Below are 19,521 nucleotides of genomic sequence, written 5' to 3'. Positions count from 1 at the left end.
ACTTTTTCCCCACGCTTAGAACCCTGCGGCTTATAAAAACCTACAGTAATAGTTACAGGGCCATTTCCTTGACTTTTTCCCCGTGCTTAGAACCCTGCGGCTTATAAAAACCTACAGTAATAGTAACAGGGCCGTTCATGGTCATTTCCTTGACTTTTTCCCCACGCTTAGAACCCTGCGGCTTATAAAAACCTAGAGTAATAGTAACATGGCCGTTCGTGGTCATTTCCTTGACTTTTTCCCCACGCTTAGAACCCTGCGGCTTATAAAAACCTACAGTAATAGTAACAGGGCCGTTCGTGGTCATTTCCTTGACTTTTTCCCCACGCTTAGAACCCTGCGTCTTATAAAAACTTACAGTAATAGTAACAGGGCCATTTCCTTGACTTTTTCCCCACGCTTAGAACCCTGCGGCTTATAAAAACCTACAGTAATAGTAACAGGGCCGTTCATGGTCATTTCCTTGACTTTTTCCCCACGCTTAGAACCCTGCGGCTTATAAAAACCTACAGTAATAGTAACAGGGCCGTTCGTGGTCATTTCCTTGACTTTTTCCCCACGCTTAGAACCCTGCGGCTTATAAAAACCTACAGTAATAGTAACAGGGCCGTTCGTGGTCATTTCCTTGACTTTTTCCCCACGCTTAGAACCCTGCGGCTTATAAAAACCTACAGTAATAGTAACAGGGCCGTTCGTGGTCATTTCCTTGACTTTTTCCCCACGCTTAGAACCCTGCGGCTTATAAAAACCTACAGTAATAGTAACAGGGCCATTCATGGTCATTTCCTTGACTTTTCCCCAAGCTTAGAACCCTGCGGCTTATAAAAACCTACAGTAATAGTAACAGGGCCATTCATGGTCATTTCCTTGACTTTTCCCCAAGCTTAGAACCCTGCGGCTTATAAAAACCTACAGTAATAGTAACAGGGCCATTCATGGTCATTTCCTTGACTTTTCCCCAAGCTTAGAACCCTGCGGCTTATAAAAACCTACAGTAATAGTAACAGGGCCGTTCGTGGTCATTTCCTTGACTTTTTCCCCACGCTTAGAACCCTGCGGCTTATAAAAACCTACAGTAATAGTAACAGGGCCATTCATGGTCATTTCCTTGACTTTTTCCCCACGCTTAGAACCCTGCGGCTTATAAAAACCTACAGTACTAGTAACAGGGCCGTTCATGGTCATTTCCTTGACTTTTTCCCCACGCTTAGAACCCTGCGGCTTATAAAAACCTACAGTAATAGTAACAGGGCCGTTCAGAGTCATTTCCTTGACTTTTCCCCCACGCTTAGAACCCTGCGGCTTATAAAAACCTACAGTAATAGTAACAGGGCCATTCATGGTCATTTCCTTGACTTTTTCCCCACGCTTAGAACCCTGCGGCTTATAAAAACCTACAGTAATAGTAACAGGGCCATTCATGGTCATTTCCTTGACTTTTCCCCAAGCTTAGAACCCTGCGGCTTATAAAAACCTACAGTAATAGTAACAGGGCCGTTCGTGGTCATTTCCTTGACTTTTCCCCCACGCTTAGAACCCTGCGGCTTATAAAAACCTACAGTAATAGTAACAGGGCCATTCATGGTCATTTCCTTGACTTTTTCCCCACGCTTAGAACCCTGCGGCTTATAAAAACCTACAGTAATAGTAACAGGGCCGTTCGTGGTCATTTCCTTGACTTTTTCCCCACGCTTAGAACCCTGCGGCTTATAAAAACCTACAGTAATAGTAACAGGGCCGTTCATGGTCATTTCCTTGACTTTTTCCCCACGCTTAGAACCCTGCGGCTTATAAAAACCTACATTAATAGTAACAGGGCCGTTCATGGTCATTTCCTTGACTTTTTCCCCACGCTTAGAACCCTGCGGCTTATAAAAACCTACAGTAATAGTAACAGGGCCGTTCATGGTCATTTCCTTGACTTTTCCCCACGCTTAAAACCCTGCGGCTTATAAAAACCTACAGTAATAGTAACATGGCCGTTCGTGGTCATTTCCTTGACTTTTTCCCCACGCTTAGAACCCTGCGTCTTATAAAAACCTACAGTAATAGTAACAGGGCCATTTCCTTGACTTTTTCCCCACGCTTAGAACCCTGCGGCTTATAAAAACCTACAGTAATAGTAACAGGGCCGTTCATGGTCATTTCCTTGACTTTTTCCCCGTGCTTAGAACCCTGCGGCTTATAAAAACCTACAGTAATAGTAACAGGGCCGTTCATGGTCATTTCCTTGACTTTTTCCCCACGCTTAGAACCCTGCGGCTTATAAAAACCTACAGTAATAGTAACAGGGCCATTTCCTTGACTTTTTCCCCACGCTTAGAACCCTGCGGCTTATAAAAACCTACAGTAATAGTAACAGGGCCGTTCATGGTCATTTCCTTGACTTTTTCCCCGTGCTTAGAACCCTGCGGCTTATAAAAACCTACAGTAATAGTAACAGGGCCGTTCATGGTCATTTCCTTGACTTTTTCCCCACGCTTAGAACCCTGCGGCTTATAAAAACCTACAGTAATAGTAACAGGGCCATTCATGGTCATTTACTTGACTTTTTCCCCACGCTTAGAACCCTGTGGCTTATAAAAACCTACAGTAATAGTAACAGGGCCGTTCATGGTCATTTCCTTGACTTTTTCCCCACGCTTAGAACCCTGCGGCTTATAAAAACCTACAGTAATAGTAACAGGGCCGTTCATGGTCATTTCCTTGACTTTTTCCCCGTGCTTAGAACCCTGCGGCTTATAAAAACCTACAGTAATAGTAACAGGGCCGTTCATGGTCATTTCCTTGACTTTTTCCCCACGCTTAGAACCCTGCGGCTTATAAAAACCTACAGTAATAGTAACAGGGCCCTTCATGGTCATTTCTTTGACTTTTTCCCCACGCTTAGAACCCTGCGGCTTATATATATATATATATATATATGTGTGTACTTTACATGCAGTCGGCTTTCGGCCCCAGGCCAAATTGTTTTAGGCCAATGTCCCCCTCCCCCCAAGTCCTCCCATCCAATCATGGCTGCACGGACTTACCCTCAGGGATAGGCCGAGGCGTGAGGCGGTCCAGAGACTTTGGAAGCTCCAGGGCAGGAGACGGCATGGAGGAGCTTTTGTCAAGAGGAGGTAGAGGCGAGTCGCTCTTGCTGGACACGCTGGCTGCAGTGTTGCCCTCCGCCGAGTGACCCGGCGCGGGACTGGGGCTGCTGCAGGCGGGCAGGCCGGGACTGACCATGCCGCTGGACCAGCTCCCTAAGGACACGCCCAGGTAGGAACCTCCCGACTTCACCTGAGCACACAACAAGGTAGCATCTTTTATTACGAGAGGACGATATTGTTGCTGGTTGCGATACCAACACGCCCCAAGTCAACTTTCAGTTTCGATACCTGTCATTTTATTGCAACAAAGGATGACAAAAGCAGGAGAGATGGCGCCCATTTTAGAGACTGTTTTCTGTCTCTCACAGCACTGCTAGTTCTATACTAACTCCTCAATCTAGAAGTCATCAACTATCATCAACAGCAGGGGTGTCCAAACTTTTTCCACAGAGGGCCGCACACGGAAAAATGTAAGCATGCGGGGGCCATTGTGATATTTTTCATTTTCAAACCTCAACAAAATATATGGATTTTTTTTTTTATCCTTAGGACTCCTGGGGAGCATAGAGGGCCTCGGTTACTAAAATGTTAAAAATAAGTCAAATTATTATTATTATGTTTTATTTAATGCTTACAGTAAATCTTTATATCAACTTGAGGTTGATGTAAAGTAAAACAAATAAGGTTTTATGTCTTTTCTGTCAAAGACAACTTTAATTTTTTATAATAAAACTGAAACATGCAGTATTTGGATGGTTGGATGGATGGATGGACGGGACGGGACAGACGGACGGACGGACGGAAGGATGGATAGGATAGAATGGATTGGATGAAGGATAGATGGATAGATGGATGGATGGATGGATGGATAGATGGATGGATGGATGGATGGATGGATGGATGGACAGATAGATGGACAGATAGATGGATAGATAGATGGATGGATAGATGATAGATGATAGAATGGATAGATGATAGATGGTTGGATGGATAGATGGATGGATGGATGGATGGATGGATGGATGGATGGATGGATGGATGGACGGGACGGGACAGACGGACGGACGGAAGGATGGATAGGATAGAATGGATAGGATAGAATGGATTGGATGAAGGATAGATGGATAGATGGATGGATGGATAGATGGATAGATGGATGGATGGATGGATGGATGGATGGACAGATAGATGGATAGATAGATGGATAGATAGATGATAGATGATAGAATGGATAGATGATAGATGGATAGATGGATGGATGGATAGATGGATGGATGGATGGATGGATGGATGGATGGATGGATGGATGGATGGATGGATGGATGGATGGATGGATGGATGGACGGGACGGGACGGGACAGACGGACGGACGGAAGGATGGATGGATAGGATAGAATGGATTGGATGAAGGATAGATGGATAGATGGATGGATGGATAGATGGATAGATGGATGGATGGATGGACAGATAGATGGACAGATAGATGGATAGATAGATGATAGATGATAGAATGGATAGATGATAGATGCATGGATGGATAGATGGATGGATGGATAGATGGATGGATGGATGGATGGATGGATAGATGGATGGATGGATGGATGGATGGATGGATGGATGGATGGATGGACGGGACGGGACAGACGGACGGACGGACGGAAGGATGGATAGGATAGAATGGATTGGATGAAGGATAGATGGATAGATGGATGGATGGATGGACAGATAGATGGACAGATAGATGGATAGATAGATGGATAGATAGATGATAGATGATAGAATGGATGGATGGATGGATGGATGGATGGATGGATGGATGGGTGGATGGATGGACGGGACAGACGGACGGACGGACGGAAGGATGGATAGGATAGAATGGATAGGATAGAATGGATTGGATGAAGGATAGATGGATAGATGGATGGATGGATAGATGGATGGATGGATAGATGGATGGATGGATAGATGGATGGATGGACAGATAGATGGACAGATAGATGGATAGATAGATGATAGATGATAGAATGGATAGATGATAGATGGATGGATGGATAGATGGATGGATGGATGGATGGATGGATGGATGGATGGATGGATGGATGGATGGACAGATAGATGATGGAATGGATAGATGATAGATGGATGGATAGGATAGAATGGATTGGATGAATGATAGATAGATGGATGGATAGAATGATAGATAGATAGATGGATAGATGGATAGATGGATAAATGGATAGATGGATAGATGGATAAATGGATAGATGGATAGACAGATAGAAGTGATGACCGCCAGTGTCTCTAAGGGAAGCCATGTTTCTTGACGAGGCAAGGCAGCCGGCTTGATATTTTTTTTCCCCCTCCTCCACGGTGTAAGCATCAGACGGTCGGGGGCGGCTGGTGGGAGGAGGCAATAGAGTCCGCAGCTGCAGGAGGCACGATGCAAGCTCTCCGCTCATAACTACGGTAAGAGCCGACTTAATACCACCATTTAATAAATAAAGTACTATCTAAATAAAGTACTATCTAATTTGTGGGGCGGTTTAGCTCGGTTGGTAGAGTGGCCGTGCCAGCAACTTGAGGGTTGCAGGTTCAATTCCCGCTTCCGCCATCCTAGTCACTGCCGTTGTGTCCTTGGGCAAGACACTTTACCCACCTGCTCCCAGTGCCACCCACACTGGTTTGAATGTAACTTAGATATTGGGTTTCACTATGTCAAGCGCTTTGAGTCACTAGAGAAAAAGCGCTATATAAAGAAAGAGATTTTTTTTTTTTTTTCCTCACGGAAACATGCCGTTTGACATGTGGTAGGGAACCATGTTCCGCTCTGTTCCATAGCAAAGCTCCAAAAGCGAGAGCGATTCGGACCAAGAAAGCGACAATTTCCCCATTAATTTGAGCGAGGATAAAAGATTTGTGGATGAGGAAAGTGAGAGTGAAGGACTAGAAGAAAAGAAAGAAAAAGAAAAAAAGACGAGGGCAGTGGGAGCGATTCAGATGTTATTAGACACATTTACTTGGATAATTCTGGAAAATCCCTTATTTTGTGTTACTAGTTTTTTAGTGAGATTATATGGTCGTACCTGGGTGTGGCCACGGGTGTGTTGACCGCCAAGTGTCTCTGAGGGAAGCCACGTTTGTCGACGAGGCAAGGCAGCCGGGCTGAGATTTTTTTTTGTTCCCCTCCTCCACGGTGTAAGCATCCGACGGTCGGGGGCGGCCGGTGGGAGGAGGCACGACGCAAGCTCTCCGCTCATAACTACGGTAAGAGCCGACTTAATACCACAATTCCCTCACCTAAACCTGCCGTTTGACATGTGGTAGGGACTCATGTTCCGCTCTGTTCCATAGTAAAGCTTCACCGTCATCTTTCGGGAATGTAAACAATTAAAACACCGGCTGTGTTTCTGTTGCTAAAGGCAGCCGCAATACGCCGCTTCCTACCTACAGCTTTCTTCTTTGACGTCTCCATTATTATTTGAACAAATTGCAAAAGATTCAGCAACACAGATGTCCAGAATACTGTGGAATTATGCGACTAAAGCAGACGACTTTTAGCTGGGATCGGTGCGGGATCGAAATGTCCGCTTCAATCATACCGACGTTTTCAACAGGATACTTCGCGGGAAATTTAAAATTGCAATTTAGTAAACTAACATGTTGCAATGTTAATATTTCATCATTGATATATAAACTATCAGACTGCGTGGTCACTAGTAGTGGCTTTCAGTAGGTGTTTAAGTCCTATAGTATTCATATTCCCCCCAGAAGGTAGCGGGTGCTCACCTGCAGAGCTGAGAGCGGGTAGGTGAGGAGGCCCACCGGGTGGTGCGGGCTTGCAGAGGCGGAGGCGGCAGAAGGCGTGAGCGGGAGGGCGGGGGAGGGGGGAGGAGACTTGGCTTTGCTGGGCGTGGAGGAGGCCTGAGGGGGCGTGGTGGTGAGGGAGGAGAGGTCGCAGGGGGCGCGGGGCAGCAGACTGAACCAGTGGCCGCTCCTCTCCGTCAGGACTCGAAGCAGCTGGTCGTTGGGCTGCGGCGGCGAGGACGGAGCGGGGACGTTGTTACCGCTGATGACGGCAATCTTGGCCGGGGAGGAGGAGGAGGAGGAGGCGGGAGGAGGTCCACGCTCCTCCTTCACGGCTTCTCTCAGAGCATCCGAGCAGAGGTGGGAAACGTAGTCTTGTTGTCGGTAGAAGCAGCCCGGGGACTCCTTCTTCCCCGTCTCCTCCTCCTGAGAGCAGGACTTCTCTTTCTGGACCTCAAACTCCTGAGGTTCCTCCTTGACTTGGACTTCTGCCGCCGCTCTCCTCCTCCTCTGGCGCTCCTCCTCCAGTTCCTCGGGAGCTGCGCAAGGAAGCCGTCAGGTGTTGGCGTGCGTGCGCGGACGTGGCGCACCTTACCTTCTCCGCTCTCCATGGCTTCGATGAAGACCCCCCCGCAGTGGGGGAGCACCCAGTATCTGCGGCGGTAGCGGTCCTGGCCGTACATCATGGAGCGGAGGGAGTGGGAGATCTCAAAGAGCTTTCTCCTGGTCTGGTGGTGTTGCTGCAAGGACACAGAGGTCACCTCCAAACTCTCTCCTCTCAGCATCTCAGCATCCTTTCACAGCCACACTTTTTCAACCTCAAACTTTGCTGCCAGCTCCACACAAATGTGAGTCACTTCAGTCACCAAATCAAATTCAGCTCTGTTCATTACATTTAAATGCCATAAAAATTCTTGGGGATCCAAAAGAGCCCCGCTCATAAAAGTGTTAATAATAAGTCAGACATTATTTCTTCCTTAAAAAAAATCATGGTCAACTTCAGATCTATATGTCAATTTAATTTTTTTAAATTTTTATTGTTAATGTCTTTTTTGTCAAATGAACTTAATTGCAAAAAACACAAAATCTGAATAGATAAAACATTTTCAAAGTGTAATATTTGATGTGAATAATTGGAGCCTTAAATAGGTCAATAATAGTTTTTTGTTTGTTTGTTTAAATAATGCCTTTTGCTCTCAGAGCATCACACATTTGAAATTACACTGCTACCTCAACTTAAGAGTATTTTCACAGCAACACACATTTGAAATTACACCACTACCTTAAGTTAAGAGTATTTTCACAGCAACACACATTTGAAATTACACTTTTACCTCAACTTAAGAGTATTTTCACAGCAGCACACATTTGAAAATACACTGTTACCTCAACTTAAGAGAAAAAATGACACTGATACCTCAAGTTAAGAGTAGAAATGACACTGCTACCTCAACTTAAGAGAAGAAATGACACTGATACCTCAAGTTAAGAGTAGAAATGACACTGCTACCTCAACTTAAGAGTAGAAATGACCCTGATACCTCAACTTAAGAGTAGAAATGACCCTGATACCTCAACTTAAGAGTAGAAATGACAATGATACCTCAACATAAGAGTATACTTTACACTGCTACCTCAACTTAAGAGTAGAAATGACACTTATACCTCAATTTAAGAGTAGAAATGACACTTCTACCTCAACTTAAGAGTAGAAATGACACTGTTACCTCAACTTAAGAGTAGAAATTACACTGTTACCTCAACTTAAAGAGTATTTTCAAAGCGACACACATTTGAAATTACACTGCTACCTCAACTTAAGAGTATTTTCACAGCAACACATTTGCAAGTACACTGCTACCTCAACTTAAGAGTATTTTCACAGCAACACACATTTGAAATTACACCACTACCTTAAGTTAAGAGTATTTTCACAGCAACACACATTTGAAATTACACTTTTACCTCAACTTAAGAGTATTTTCACAGCAGCACACATTTGAAAATACACTGTTACCTCAACTTAAGAGAAAAAATGACACTGATACCTCAAGTTAAGAGTAGAAATGACACTGCTACCTCAACTTAAGAGAAGAAATAACACTGATACCTCAAGTTAAGAGTAGAAATGACACTGCTACCTCAACTTAGGAGTAGAAATGACCCTGATACCTCAACTTAAGAGTAGAAATGACCCTGATACCTCAACTTAAGAGTAGAAATGACAATGATACCTCAACATAAGAGTATACTTTACACTGCTACCTCAACTTAAGAGTAGAAATTACACTGTTACCTCAACTTAAAGAGTATTTTCAAAGCGACACACATTTGAAATTACACTGCTATCTCAACTTAAGAGCATTTTCACAGCAGCACACATTTGAAATTACACTCTTACCTTAACTTAAGAGTATTTTCACAGCAACTAAAGAGTAGAAATGACACTGCTACCTCAACTTAAGAGAAGAAATGACACTGTTACCTCAACTTAAGAGTACACATGACAATGTTGCCTCAACTTAAAAGAGTAGAAATGACACTGTTACCTCAACTTAAGAGTAAAAATGACACTGATACCTCAACTCAAGAGTAGAAATGACACTGCTACCTCAACTTAAGAGTAGAAATGACACTGCTACCTCAACTTAAGAGTAGAAATGTCACTGCTACCTCAACTTAAGAGTAGAAATTACACTGTTACCTCAACTTAAGAGTGTAAATGACACTGCTACCTCAACTTAAGAGAAGAAATGACACTGTTACCTCAACTTAAGAGTAGAAATGTCACTGCTACCTCAACTTAAGAGTAAAAATGACACTGCTACCTCAACTTAAAGAAAATAAATGACAGTTACCTCAACTTAAGAGTAGAAATTACACTGTTACCTCAACTTAAAGAGTATAAATGACACTGCTACCTCAACTTAAGAGAAGAAATGACACTGTTACCTCAACTTAAGAGTAGAAATGACACTGTTACCTCAACTTAAAGAGTATAAATGACACTGCTACCTCAACTTAAGAGAAGAAATGACACTGTTACCTCAACTTAAGAGTAGAAATGACACTGTTACCTCAACTTAAGAGTATAAATGACACTGCTACCTCAACTTAAGAGAAGAAATGACACTGCTACCTCAACTTAAGAGAAAAAATGACACTGTTACCTCAACTTAAGAGAAGAAATGACACTGATACCTCAACTTAAGAGAAGAAATGACACTGCTACCTCAACTTAAGAGAAAAAATGACACTGTTACCTCAACTTAAAAGTAGAAATGACACTGCTACCTCAACTTAAGAGTTGAAATGACACTGCTACCTCAACTTAACAGTTGAAATGACACTGCTACCTCAACTTAAGAGTAGAAATGACACTGCTACCTCAACTTAAGAGTAGAAATGACACTGCTACCTCAACTTAAGAGTAGAAATGACACTGCTACCTCAACTTAAAAGTAGAAATGACTGTTACCTCAACTTAAAAGTAGAAATGACACTGCTACCTCAACTTAAGAGTTGAAATGACACTGCTACCTCAACTTAAGAGTAGAAATGACACTGCTACCTCAACTTAAGAGTAGAAATGACACTGCTAACTCAACTTAAGAGTAGAAATGACACTGCTACCTCAACTTAAAAGTAGAAATGACACTGTTACCTCAACTTAAGAGTAGAAAAACACTATTACCTCAATTTACGAGTAGAAAAGACCCTGATACCTCAACTTAAGAGTAGAAATTACACTATTACCTCAATTTACGAGTAGAAAAGACCCTGATACCTCAACTTAAGAGTAGAAATGACACTGCTACCTCAACTTAAGAGTAGAAATGAGACACTGCTACCTCAACTTAAGAGTAGAAATGACACTGCTACCTCAACTTAAGAGTAGAAATGACACTGCTACCTCAACTTAAGAGTAGAAATGAGACACTGCTACCTCAACTTAAAAGTAGAAATGACACTACTACCTTGAAAATGATGATGTTTTCCCGGCACCCCGCCACAATAAAAGACTCCAGGGGGCCAAGGAGTGGTTAAAAGGGTTTGAGTCAGTGTTCTAAAAGTAGGGAACACACCTTAGCCAATTTGTCGATCTGCTTCTCCAGCTCCTCCACACTGGTGGCGTGGTCCACTTCCTCCTGACGACAACAACAACAACAACAACAAAATGTGAGGTGTGGGCCAGGAAGTCATGAATACATTCAGCGATGTATTCATCTCCTCGCACCTCATCGTACGTCTCCACTTTTTTAACCTTCTTAATGACGTCTTCCTCCTCCTCCTCTTCGTCGTCGTCTGCCGGCTCGTCGCTGTCGTCCTCGTCGTCCTCGTCGTCCTCGCTGTCGCCGCCCAGCTTCATTTTGCGTTTAGCGGCGGAGGAGGGCGTGCCCACCGACTGGTTCTCCTCCACGCCCACGCCAGCCTCCCTCTTGCCCGTGCGCTTGGCATACACCGTCTTCATTCTGGACGGGCAAATACACCAAGTTAGTAGTCTCAGGGTAGTTAGGTTCCTGTGAGAATCCTGCGTGTGCTCAAGCAACCAAGATCTTTATTTCTCTAACTTACTTCACTCACACCTTAAGTGAGAGAGTTCAATCCAGGTATAGACCACTTACTTCTTAAGTTTCCCCTCCATAATGATTTTATCCTTCCTCATGTTGGCCATCTGGTCCAGGTTCTTCTCAATCTCACTGCAAGAACACAATGGTGCTGGTCAGAAAGAAGCAAGGACGTGTATTTCAGAGAGGAGATCTACCTGATGACGGCTTTGCTGCACGCCAGCTCGTTGGCCAGGAAGCCCAAGATGGATGCCTTCTGGGCGGGCGTGTGTGCCTGGAAGGCCTTGGTCTTCAGACTGAGGGCCAGAGGGGCCAGGTCGGTGTTGGCACAGTGGGCCCCCATGTACATCTGGAGCACCTCGGACACGTTGTCCCTGTTGATGCCCACGTTGGTCAGGTGGTCCCCCAGCATGGTCTTTGTCTGGCAGAGGAGGACATGACAGTCACTTTTTCTACATGCTCATCCACAAAGAGATTTTATATATATATATATATATATATATATATATATATATACACGGGTACATATACATACATATATACATATACATGTACATATATATCAATCAATGTATGTCAATCAATGTTTACTTATATAGCCCTAAATCACTAGTGTCTCAAAGGGCTGCACAAACCACTACCACATCCTCGGTAGGCCCACATAAGGGCAAGGAAAACTCACACCCAGTGGGACGTCGGTGACAATGATGACTATGAGAACCTTGGAGAGGAGGAAAGCAATGGATGTCGAGCGGGTCTAACATGATACTGTGAAAGTTAGTCGTCACAGTATATATATATATATTTATGTATATATATATATATGTACATGTATATGTATGTATGTATATGTACCCGTATATATATATATATATATATATATATATATATATATATATATATATATATATATATACACACACATATATATACATATGTATGTATATATATATATATATATATATATATATATATATATATATATATATATATTCGGGTACATATACATACATACATATATACATACATATATACGTACATATACATGTATATATATATGTATATATATATATATACATACACATATATACATATACTTATATGAATATACCTATACATACATATACATATATATATATACATATGTGTGTGTATATATATATATATATATATATATACACACATATATGCATGTATATATATACATGTGTATATATATATATATATACACACACATACATATATAAACATATATATATACATACATATAAACGTTACGTCAGGAAAAAACACAGGCTATATCCCTAATCGCAGGTTATATAGACTTTGTATGTATATATATATATATATATATGTATATATATATATATATATATATATATATATATATATATATATATATATATATATACACACACACATTTTCTTCCGCTTGTCCCGTTCGGGGTCGCGGGGGAGCTGGAGCCTGTATATACACATATACACATATATACACATCAGGTACATTGAAGAAAAACATATTAATGTTGATATAAATTTACATTAGCTAACATTTAGTATGCAACATTTATTTATCCAGGGTAAGACAATGAAGAATACATTTCCATGTGGTATGCTGACCTCTTTTTATACTTAAAATGAATTAGTACTATTATTAGTAGGGGGTGGAATCTTTGGGCTTCGAATGATTTGATCCGATTCTGACTCCTGGGGTGACGATTCCATTTAAAATCGATACTTGATTCTCGTAACGTAATATTTGGCATAATTATTATCATGAAACTTCTTCCAAACAAGTCACAGGTTGGAATGGAGATGGCCTAAACATGTGTTTAAAAAATTCATTTTGATTAAAAAAAAATTATATATATATATATATATATATATATATATATATATATATATATATATATATATATATACCGTATTTCCTTGAATTGCCACCGGGTATATAAGTATGCGCCTGCCTAGAATTACTGCCGGGTCAAACTCGTTTAGCCAAATAATTAGCATATGCCTAATTTTCAAAATAGAGGAGGCTGATTTCAATCATTTGAAATCGCATAAAGGGAAGAAGATTAAGAGCTATTCAGTAGGATTTAAGGTCCAAGCTATTGAATATGCTAAAAAGAACAGTAAGCAGCTTTGTTTTATTTATATACCGTAGCTGCGTGTGTCAAATATGAGTCATTAAATGACTACCGCCTCCTGGTGGTAGAGGGCGCTAGTGATCCTTCTTGCGACAACTCGGCTGCAGAAGAAGTGACAACAAGCAGCAAGAGTGAGCAGCGATCATTTATTTTTTTCCTCTCGCTTGCACTTTTAACATGGAGGATTACATATCTAAAATAAAACAAGTTTTCTAAACTGGACTTTCAATCGAAGCAGGAGGTAATAAAGGAAGATCTCCATTGAGACAGAAAGACTTTTAAAACTGAAGAAAGATAAGGAAGACTTCTATAAACAAGTTATCGATGCTTTTGATCAGAAGGAGCTGCGCATGGACTTCATTTAGAAGTAAAGGTAAGACCATAATAACGTTTTTTTTTATAAAATGTGCTTTTCATGATGGTATCCTTACATCACACTCAAATGTTTAATTTAAGCGCAGGCCTAAATTTACCGCATGCCTTTCGTAAACGCCAGAGTGAGAAGAGGTTTTAAATTAATTAGCGCTTTGGCAGCAATTCAAGGAAATACGGTATATTTTATTTGGGACAATCCTAAATGGATTTAGAAGCCAAATGAATAAGAATCGCAATTTGGATTTTTTCTGCCGCTTTACAGTCATTCCACAATGAGTATGAGAGTATCTGTTTTACTGCCATCTTGTGTGTACATTTGTGCTGTAAAATGAGTAGAACATCAATACAGTATTTGTGTTCCAATTTCAGTTGTTTTTGACAAGGATCACTATGAACACATTCATAAAATCCGAAGCTGATTCAACGTGACGGGGAACAAATGTGTAAAAACATTGAAGGTGGGATTCAGGTGGCAACAATCCCCCAAAAAGAGGGTGAGATAATACCTCGGAGTCAAGAGGAACTCACCTTTTGTCCAGGTGGCAAGCCGGGGTCACAGACGGCCAGAGAAAGGAGCTTGACGAGAAGATCTTGGACCTGGCCCATGCTGTCGCCCACGTTGAGCAGACCCTCCTGCAGCATGCCCAGGGTTGGCACGTCCATGTTCAAGTCCAGTCCCAAGACCTTGCCGAAGCCCCGCATGAACTGCATCAGCATCAGGCAGTCGGACACGGCGCAGCCAGGGAGGATGAGGCCGGGGATCCGGGAGAATTCGGGGAGAGGCTGCAGGAACACAATGGAGGACCGTGTAGTACTCTCAGCAGCCACTTGGGGGCACACACTTCCACAATATAAATAAACTGAGTTGTTTTGTTTTTTTAAAAGACATTTGGAAAATGTTTCCTGCTTATTGTCTGCTGGACGCATATTTAGCAACATTGTTGTATTGTGAGTAGTTATGTCAGTATTTATTATGTTCTAACTATTATGTTAGATCCACTATGGACTGGACTCTCACTATTATGTTAGATCCACTATGGACTGGACTCTCACACTATTATGTTAGATCCACTATGGACTGGACTATCTCACTATTATGTTAGATCCACTACGGACTGGATTCACACTATTATGTTAGATCCACTATGGACTTGATTCACACTATTATGTTGGATCCACTGTGGACTGGACTCTCACACTATTATGTTAGATCCACTATGGACTGGACTCTCACACTATTATGTTGGATCCACTATGGACTGGACTCTCACTATTATGTTAGATCCACTAAGGACTGGACTCTCAAACTTTTATGTTAGATCCACTATGGACTGGACTCACACTATGATGTTAGATCCACTAAGGACTGGACTCTCAAACTTTTATGTTAGATCCACTATGGACTGGACTCTCACTATTATGTTAGATCCACTATGGCCTGGACCCTCAAACTATTATGTTAGATCCACTATGGACTGGACTCTCACTATTATGTTAGATCCACTATAGACTGGACTCTCACTATTGTTAGAACCACTATGGACTGGATTCTCACTGTTACGTTAGATCCACTATGGACTGGACTCTCACTATTATGTTAGATCCACTATGGACTGGACTCACACTATTATGTTAGATCCACTATGGACTGGACTCTCACTATTATGTAAGATCCACTATGGACTGGACTCTCACTATTATGTTAGAACCACTATGGACTGGACTCTCACTGTTACGTTAAATCCACTATGGACTGGACTCTCACACTATTATGTTAGATCCACTATGGACTGGACTCTCACTATTATGTTAGATCCACTATGGACTGGACTCACACTATTATGTTAGATCCACTATGGACTGGACTCTCACTATTATGTAAGATCCACTATGGACTGGACTCTCACTATTATGTTAGAACCACTATGGACTGGACTCTCACTGTTATGTTAGATCCACTATGGACTGGACTCTCACACTATTATGTTAGATCCACTATGGACTGGACTCTCACTATTATGTTAGATCCACTATGGACTGGACTCTCACACTATTATGTTAGATCCACTATGGACTGGACTCTCACACTATTATGTTAGATCCACTATGGACTGGACTATCTCACTATTATGTTAGATCCACTATGGACTGGATTGACACTATTATGTTAGATCCAATATGGACTTGATTCACACTATTATGTTAGATCCACTATGGACTGGACTCTCACACTATTATGTTAGATCCACTATGGACTGGACTCTCACACTATTATGTTAGATCCACTATGGACTGGACTCTCACACTATTATGTTAGATCCACTATGGACTGGACTCTCACACTATTATGTTAGATCCACTATGGACTGGACTCTCACACTATTATGTTGGATCCACTATGGACTGGACTCTCACTATTATGTTAGATCCACTATGGAATGGACTCTCACACTGTTATGTTAGATCCATTATGGACTGGACTCTCACTATTATGTTAGATCCATTAAGGACTGGACTCTCACACTTTTATGTTAGATCCACTATGGACTGGACTCACACTATTATGTTGGATCCACTAAGGACTGGACTCTCAAACTTTTATGTTTGATCCACTATGGACTGGACTCTCACACTATTATGTTAGATCCACTATGGACTGGACTATCTCACTATTATGTTAGATCCACTATGGACTGGATTGACACTATTATGTTAGATCCAATATGGACTTGATTCACACTATTATGTTAGATCCACTATGGACTGGACTCTCACACTATTATGTTAGATCCACTATGGACTGGACTCTCACACTATTATGTTAGATCCACTATGGACTGGACTCTCACACTATTATGTTAGATCCACTATGGACTGGACTCTCACACTATTATGTTAGATCCACTATGGACTGGACTCTCACACTATTATGTTGGATCCACTATGGACTGGACTCTCACTATTATGTTAGATCCACTATGGAATGGACTCTCACACTGTTATGTTAGATCCACTATGGACTGGACTCTCACTATTATGTTAGATCCATTAAGGACTGGACTCTCACACTTTTATGTTAGATCCACTATGGACTGGACTCACACTATTATGTTGGATCCACTAAGGACTGGACTCTCAAACTTTTATGTTTGATCCACTATGGACTGGACTCTCACTATTATGTTAGATCCACTATGGCCTGGACCCTCAAACTATTATGTTAGATCCACTATGTACTGGACTCTCTCACTATTATGTTAGATCCACTATGGACTGGACTCTCACTATTATGTTAGATCCACTATAGACTGGACTTTCACTATTATGTTAGATCCACTATAGACTGGACTCTCACTATTATGTTGGATCCACTATAGACTGGGCTTTCACTATTATGTTAGATCCACTATAGACTGGACTCTCACTATTATGTTAGATCCACTATGGACTGGACTCTCACTATTATGTTAGATCCACTATAGACTGGGCTTTCACTATTATGTTAGATCCACTATAGACTGGACTTTCACTATTATGTTAGATCCACTATGGACTGGACTCTCACTATTATGTTAGATCCACTATGGACTGGACTCTCACTATTATGTTAGATCCACTATGGACTGGACTCTCACTATTATGTTAGATCCACTATAGACTGGACTCTCACTATTATGTTAGATCCACTATGGACTGGACTCTCACCATTACTTCATACCGACAGCAATCAGACTTTATAATGCATATGTTCCTTGACTGCACTTAAATGTAGAATATATGTAGAATATATTTATACTATTCATATATTATATGTATAATATATGTTATATATTATCTATTATTAGTATTGTCTATTGTGAGTGAACTGTGGTGCTGAATTTCCCCCAGGGATCAATAAAGTACTTACTATTCTATTCTATTCTATTATGTTAGATCCACTATGGACAGGACTCTCACATGTGTGATGTATCATGTTGTACGCATGCATGTGTGATGTATCATGTTGTATGCATGCATGTGTGATGTATCATGTTGTATGCATGCATGTGTGATGCATCATGTTGTATGCATGCATGTGTGATGTATCATGTTGTATGCATGCATGTGTGATGTATCATGTTGTATGCATGCATGTGTGATGTATCATGTTGTATGCATGCATGTGTGATGTATCATGTTGTATGCATGCATGTGTGATGTATCATGTTGTATGCATGCATGTGTGATGCATCATGTTGTATGCATGCATGTGTGATGTATCATGTTGTATGCATGCATGTGTGATGTATCATGTTGTATGCATGAATGTGTGATGTATCATGTTGTATGCATGAATGTGTGATGTATCATGTTGTATGCATGCATGTGTGATGCATCATGTTGTATGCATGCATGTGTGATGCATCATGTTGTATGCATGCATGTGTGATGTATCATGTTGTATGCATGCATGTGTGATGTATCATGTTGTATGGATGCATGTGTGATGTATCATGTTGTATGCATGCATGTGTGATGCATCATGTTGTATGCATGCATGTGTGATGTATCATGTTGTATGCATGCATGTGTGATGTATCATGTTGTATGGATGCATGTGTGATGTATCATGTTGTATGCATGCATGTGTGATGCATCATGTTGTATGCATGCATGTGTGATGTATCATGTTGTATGCATGCATGTGTGATGTATCATGTTGTATGCATGAATGTGTGATGTATCATGTTGTATGCATGCATGTGTGATGTATCATGTTGTATGCATGCATGTGATGCATCATGTTGTATGCATGCATGTGTGATGTATCATGTTGTATGCATGCATGTGTGATGCATCATGTTGTATGCATGCATGTGTGATGCATCATGTTGTATGCATGCATGTGTGATGCATCATGTTGTATGCATGCATGTGTGATGCATCATGTTGTATGCATGCATGTGTGATGCATCATGTTGTATGCATGCATGTGTGATGCATCATGTTGTATGCATGCATGTGTGATGCATCATGTTGTATGGATGCATGTGTGATGTATCATGTTGTATGCATGCATGTGTGATGCATCATGTTGTATGCATGCATGTGTGATGCATCATGTTGTATGCATGCATGTGTGATGTATCATGTTGTATGCATGCATGTGTGATGTATCATGTTGTATGCATGCATGTGTGATGTATCATGTTGTACGCATGCATGTGTGATGTATCATGTTGTACGCATGCATGTGTGATGTATCATGTTGTACGCATGCATGTGTGATGTATCATGTTGTATGCATGCATGTGTGATGTATCATGTTGTATGCATGCATGTGTGATGTATCATGTTGTATGCATGCATGTGTGATGTATCATGTTGTATGCATGCATGTGTGATGTATCATGTTGTATGCATGCATGTGTGATGTATCATGTTGTATGCATGCATGTGTGATGTATCATGTTGTATGCATGCATGTGTGATGTATCATGTTGTATGCATGCATGTGTGATGTATCATGTTGTATGCATGCATGTGTGA

General features: G+C 41.3%; 1 protein-coding gene across 16 annotated transcripts in view; it reads right to left on the bottom strand.

Moving 5' to 3' along the window:
• Nucleotides 1–19,521, bottom strand: part of baz2ba (bromodomain adjacent to zinc finger domain, 2Ba) — a 314,952-nt gene that overhangs the window by 28,138 nt on the left and 267,293 nt on the right. For 15 of the 16 annotated variants that reach the window (XM_061887411.1, XM_061887418.1, XM_061887415.1 and 12 more), the window contains 8 exons: nt 14,521–14,775; nt 11,665–11,888; nt 11,525–11,599; nt 11,137–11,371; nt 10,985–11,047; nt 7,495–7,639; nt 6,882–7,438; nt 3,033–3,285 (listed from right to left, as the gene is read on the bottom strand). In XM_061887411.1, coding sequence (XP_061743395.1) covers nt 3,033–3,285; nt 6,882–7,438; nt 7,495–7,639; nt 10,985–11,047; nt 11,137–11,371; nt 11,525–11,599; nt 11,665–11,888; nt 14,521–14,775 — 1,807 coding nt within the window. The remainder of the gene's footprint in view (nt 1–3,032; nt 3,286–6,881; nt 7,439–7,494; nt 7,640–10,984; nt 11,048–11,136; nt 11,372–11,524; nt 11,600–11,664; nt 11,889–14,520; nt 14,776–19,521) is intronic. The other variant, XM_061887405.1, reaches the window with a different exon arrangement.

This window comes from Nerophis ophidion, linkage group LG25, assembly GCF_033978795.1.
Source record: "Nerophis ophidion isolate RoL-2023_Sa linkage group LG25, RoL_Noph_v1.0, whole genome shotgun sequence".
Taxonomy (NCBI): Eukaryota; Metazoa; Chordata; class Actinopteri; order Syngnathiformes; family Syngnathidae; genus Nerophis; species Nerophis ophidion.
This window is presented reverse-complemented; position numbering and strand designations above follow the sequence as displayed.